Raw genomic sequence first — 5,470 nt, 5'->3', positions numbered from 1 at the left:
TTCCTTAGGTACTTCATCTTTGCCTCGATGGGCTCTGTTACAGAAAACCAGCCTTTGTTAAGCTTGAATTTGAAGCCTTAGGAATTGAATTAAGCCTTGGCAGGCTGCCCAGGGCAGTGGGGGAGTCCCCACCCCTGGAGGGGTTTCCAAGCCGTGGAGATGTGGTGTGAGGGACATGGCTCAGTGGGGACCTGGCAGGGATGAGTTATTGGTTGGACTCGATGAGCTTAAAGGTCTTTTCTAACCCAAACGATTCTATAATTTGATCCCCTCTCAGGTGCCCTGACCCAGCCCTACTCTGGCTGTCATCACGCCCAGCTCTCCGTACTCTGCTCCATCCCAGCAATGCACACTCTGCCCTGCTGCTCCCAGAGGTGTTAGAGGTGGACAAGACTCCTTGAGTGTTGCACAAAGTTTGCTGATAAACCCTTGCACCTTGCACAGTGGCAATGCATCAAAAAAAAGGGTGCCTGATGTTGCAATATTAGAAAGTGTTCTGGTGAGGGAGTCAGGCAGTTTGGGAGTGTGGTTGGAGTGTCTGGTGCCCCTCTCCCCATCTCTGGGGCAGCACAGAGGCAGAGACACTGGACAGCAGGAGGTCAGAGCAGGGGTCACCCCAGTGGGTGTGGGTCAGGCTCTGCCACAGGGCAGAGGAGACCAGAGCTTGGAGCCAGAGCTGTGAGCTCTGCAGTGGTGAATCACAAAGAGGGCTCTCCCTTCAGAGCCCAGATGAGCTGATTGCTCTGCCTTGGTGGCTGTTTTTCAGATGCTCGTTCTCAGCCTGAATACAACGAGAGCCATATTATCACAGCACTCAGGATTGAGCAGGTGAGGGGGTTACCCTCTGTGGAAACCAGCCCTGGATTCAGCAGCTGGCAGGAAGCTTGGCTGAAAAAAAACCCCAGGAATTGCCCCAGCTCCTTTCAGCCACGTTCCATTTCTGCCCCCTGGGGGGTGTGTTCTGTCACACAGCAAAAGTGGCTTCAGTAGCCCAAAGTTTGGCCCACAGGAACGGTGTGACAGGAAAAATGCTGCACAAAACCCAGCACCTTGTGGCCTTGCCCCACAAGTGCCAGCATCTGCTGCTGCAGCTGATGGAGCCATCCACCCTGGCTGGCAGCGTTTCTGAGCTCTAACTGGGTCTGACATCAGGACGTAGCCCCAAACCCACCCCGTGGCCAGGGAGCAGTAATCTGCAAGGAGAAAAGAGTGGAGCTGTGTCCCTGACAGAGTTCCTCTGTGGTTTTTGGCAGGGCCCTGCAGGGCAGTACCTGGTGCCAGACCCCGAGGAGCTGCGGTACGCCAGGCACTGTGTGGTGTATGACTGTGAGACCAGCTCCTTGGTGAGCTGTGACAGGGAGGAAGAGGAGGAAGATGAAGGTATGTATGACCCGTGTCAGTGAAGACCTCACTGCTGGGTAGGGATTCTTCCCATTCCTCATTTAATTTTATGAGTTTATTGGAAGAGGTGGGAATTCACCCAGTTTTATGTGAAAAATGAACATCTGCTGTGCCTCTGTTTTATCACTGTTGTGTATCTTCTCAGGCTTCAAAAATCCAGATTTTATCTCAAAAAAACCTGGTTTCCTACCTGTGGAGCAAACCCTCTGAAGTTCCTTGTTGCATGTGAGGGGTGGGTTGGTTCTTCCTTTTCCCCACACTCCACTGAGATTGGGCTTGGGCAACGATTGCCTTGTGGGGCTTGAGACTGAAAACCCTGACTCACCTTCTGGCTGCTCAGAGAGGGAGTTCTTCCTTCAGGGTTACAAGAGGCTCTCACACTGCTGTATTTAAAAAGATTTAGGTTTAATGGGGGTGGTGATTTGATGCAGTTCACCAAGAAACCTGAAGAGCTGGAGGAAACTCTTCCATCTAATGGTTCTGTCTTCCTGGAAGCATGGAGATGTTTGGCTGTCACACATCCCTTGGCACAGAGCTCTGCTGTGTGCAGAACACCTTCTGTACCTTGTTTGGCTTCTGTTTAGCTTCACACACCTGACTCTTTTGCAAAGATTTACATCATTTTTTTTAAGGAGAAAACACTTGGATGCGTAAGGGGAATAAATAAAGCAAGGGGAATAAATAAAGGAAGGGGAATAAATAAAGCAAGGGGAATAAATAAAGCAAGTGTATTCATAAATCCTCAGCAATGGGACAGTAGCAAGGGAAGGTGTGAAGATCCTCCTTCTTTCCCCCTTTGCCTAAAGCAGACTAAAGAAAAAGCCTCCATAAAGCTAAGAGTATTAGATTTAAATGAATAATGCTTCCCTATTATGGGGAATTATTGTAAGCATATTCCAAAGAATAATAGGGATGGGAAAAAAACCCCAACATGTTATCTAGAGCTACAAAACAAACCAGGGAAGGAATAAAAGGCCAGGACAAGAGGTGAAAAGCAGCTTGCCCTGTGGCTGAGCTGCAGCAGAATAACTCCAGCTTTTAACAAGGCTTTCAACAGACTGTTGGTGAAATGAAAGGGAATTTCCCATCGTTGTCCGTGGGGCAGAGGTGACCCCCAGTGCTGAGGGGGGCACATGAAGCCTGCCCTGCCAAATGGCTTTCTGATCCCTGCAGATGCTGAGGAAGGACCTGCTGCCCAACATGCCAGACACTTGGAGCAGTTCACCCGCCACCCTGTGCTCGTCCTGAGGGGAGGGTACAAGCATTTTTCAGCTTGCTATCATTTTCTGAGGACTCAGAAGATATTGTGGATGCCTCAGGTGAGAGAAGACTCATCTGCAAGTAGAAGACATGAATGTTCATGTTCAGCTGATGCCAGCTAGTGAGTTCAAGTGAAATGGTGTTGTAAACCTGCTGTCAGAGTAATTTCAAACAAAGGAACCAAATGTCATTTGGGTGTGACTCTGCTTGCCCTGAGTCTCACCACTAATTCTTTTACAGCCACACGTGGCCTTTCTTTCCTCTTCTGTTTCCTGAAAGGAAGTTCATGAACCTGGGGAGGTTTCTCTGGATAACCCTCAGACCATCCCTCTGGAGAGTACAGATAGCTAAACCAGCAGCAGCAAGTGGTGAGAAGGAGCAGGTTCCTCTCTCACACGTGGCTGTCCAGGAGGGGACTCAGCACGTGTGTTCAGACAGAAGTCCAGTCCCTGTCAAGCACTGTGTTCTGTGTCTGTGAAGCTTTGCATGGGGAAGGATCCCACAGCAAGTCTTGGTGCATTGTTTCCCTGCAACACCAGGGTCTGACCACAAACACTGATCTCTTTAGCTCATGGGTAACAATTCCCCTTTTTCTCTCTGCTCTGGACAGCAGAGAGCATCTCATGGCAACACCTTCTGTTTCCATTGTCCCTGCTCACTTCTGGCTGGACAAACAGCCCGTGCCAGGGTGCTGACCTGGGGGATGCTCCAGCCCAGGGCAGCACATCAGGGCAGGGACCTGCTGAGCTCCTCTGTCCTGTTCAGGGGGGCACAGGGCACCTCCCTGCTGAGCTCCTCTGTCCTGTTCAGGGGGGGCACAGGGCACCTCCCTGCCTGGGCTCAGCTGCTGCTCCCTGCTGCTTTCAACTGTTGGGTTGCTGCTTTGTTCTGAGCCAGGGGGCTGGGAGGGAGGCAGGGGCATGGCTGTGTGGGTCTGTTGTTGACCTTCACGCTGCAGAGGCCAAGAGCTGTGGGCTGGGGGGTACCTGCAGCCCTGCAGCTGGCAGCTGATGTCATTTACCTGCCAGCAGGGAGAGCCTCAGGTGGGTCAGGTTCCCTCCTGCCAGCGTGAGGAACAGATGCCACCTCCTGTTTACTTGGGATGGGTTTCAAGAGATGCCACAGAGGCAGCAAGGCTGTTAATTATTCTCAGTAAATCTAGCAGAGACTTCAATTTAGAGGAAGTCTGGGTGGTGGAATGAATCATTACACTACAATGTGTCATGGGCTGTTGACTAAGTGTGTGTTCATTTCTTCACATGACTTCTGTCTGAGAATGGACCAGGCTGCTGGGAGCAAATACACTCTCTAAACTGAGCCCTGGGCTTCTCTCTGGCAGGAACTGGACAACTTCCAGCCATACCCTGTAGAAATACTGCCTTTAAAGTTGTATATGGGCGATTTCAAGCAGGCCTCTGACCAACAGATTCAGAAAGATCTGAAGATCAAAGCACTAGTCAACATCTCTGAAGAACCTGCAACGCTGTAAGTTAAACAGTCCAAGGTGAACCCTCACCAGTGGCTGTGCCAGGGGTGAGCTGGCACAGCACCAGAGCCCACTCCCCAGGGAGTCACTGCCTGTGAGCTTCCAGGGAAGCCTCTCTGCTCCCCTGCAGGCTCTTTCCTGCTCATTTTCCTGATGTCTCCTCCAGAGTCAGCACAGCAGCCGTGCTGCAGCCCTCAGCCAAGACAAGGGGCTGCACTGGGGGAGGGGAGGGCTGGGAGGCCCTTGGCATTGAGTCTATAGCATACCACCATCCTTTGGGAAGATCTGAAATCTCTGGATAGCTTTCAGAGCAAAACCTTGCCAAGACATCAGTGTACAAGCTAAATCACCAGTGTCCCACGTGGCTGGTCTGTCCTCCTTCCCTCCAGCTGGCTGTGACCATAGCTCAGGCTGTGGGCAGGCTGGAAATGCCCTTTCCCACAGGGAGAAACCCAGTGCTGATGGTGCTGACAACACAATGTCCTTACAAACCCAGCCACCTACCCCAATGTGTGTACCAGCAGGCAGTTCTCATGCCTCTGGCTCCAGAGGAAAACATGGAAGGCCTGTGTGCCATGAGGAATATTCCCATACCCTCTGCATGATGTGTTTTCACACTGCAGAAATTCCTCACCCATGTTCTGCTCTGTTAGTTCTCTGAGCTGAGTGCTCTGAGCTCCTGGGAGGAGGAGGGTCCTGTCATGGGGTGACACCTGAAGTGACCTGGGGGGCTGTGTGCCCAGGACCCTGCATGCTGTGGGGGCACTCTTGCCTTCACTCCATGTTTCCATTCAGAGGAAGGAAGCTGTGGGCTGGGTTGAGCCATCAGTGCTGATACCACGTGGGATGGAGAATCAGTAATTAAACCTGTTCTGTATTACGAGCACCTCAGTGTCCTACCATAACAAACTCCTCATCATAATGTTAATGATGATGATGATGATGAAAGCTTGCCTCCAACAAAGCCATTTTTTCAAAGCTGCTGCTCTGACCTGTGTCACACCCTGTGCTCTGTTCCCAGGTTTGCAGAAGAAGGCAAATACCTCCATATACCTGTTCCAGATTCCCTCGAGGCAGATCTTTTTTCTTCCTTTGCCACCATTTGTCATTTCATAGGTGAGTTGTCCCTGATGTGGAGGTCCTGAGCCCTTGCTCACTGTAGGATGTTAGATGGGAGTGACTGCAGTCACTCCTGCAGGAGGCTCAGAGAGGAGGGTCCTAATCTTTGGAGATCAGTGTACTCCCAAGCAAGCCCACACCCTAACAGGCAGCAGAGCTGCCTTACTAACCAGCCTGGGGGACAGAGAGGAGACTTGACAGGGC

The 5,470-nt window shown here is 51.4% G+C and overlaps 1 protein-coding gene across 1 annotated transcript; it reads left to right on the top strand.

The window, feature by feature from the left end:
- Nucleotides 1–766: 766 nt before the first annotated feature.
- On the top strand, nucleotides 767–5,263 carry STYXL1 (serine/threonine/tyrosine interacting-like 1; the record flags this gene model as incomplete). Its single annotated transcript, XM_008939637.1, has 5 exons — nucleotides 767–828; nucleotides 1,254–1,380; nucleotides 2,575–2,720; nucleotides 4,001–4,146; nucleotides 5,169–5,263. Coding segments are annotated over 5 exons (576 nt in total), but the record flags the coding sequence as incomplete, so codon positions are not given.
- Nucleotides 5,264–5,470: the final 207 nt, after the last annotated feature.

The sequence above is a fragment of the Merops nubicus genome, unplaced genomic scaffold (genome assembly GCF_000691845.1).
Source record: "Merops nubicus isolate BGI_N331 unplaced genomic scaffold, ASM69184v1 scaffold18074, whole genome shotgun sequence".
In the NCBI taxonomy this organism is placed as follows: Eukaryota; Metazoa; Chordata; class Aves; order Coraciiformes; family Meropidae; genus Merops; species Merops nubicus.
The sequence above is the reverse complement of the archived record's forward strand: the minus strand, read 5'-3'. Positions and strand labels throughout refer to the sequence as shown.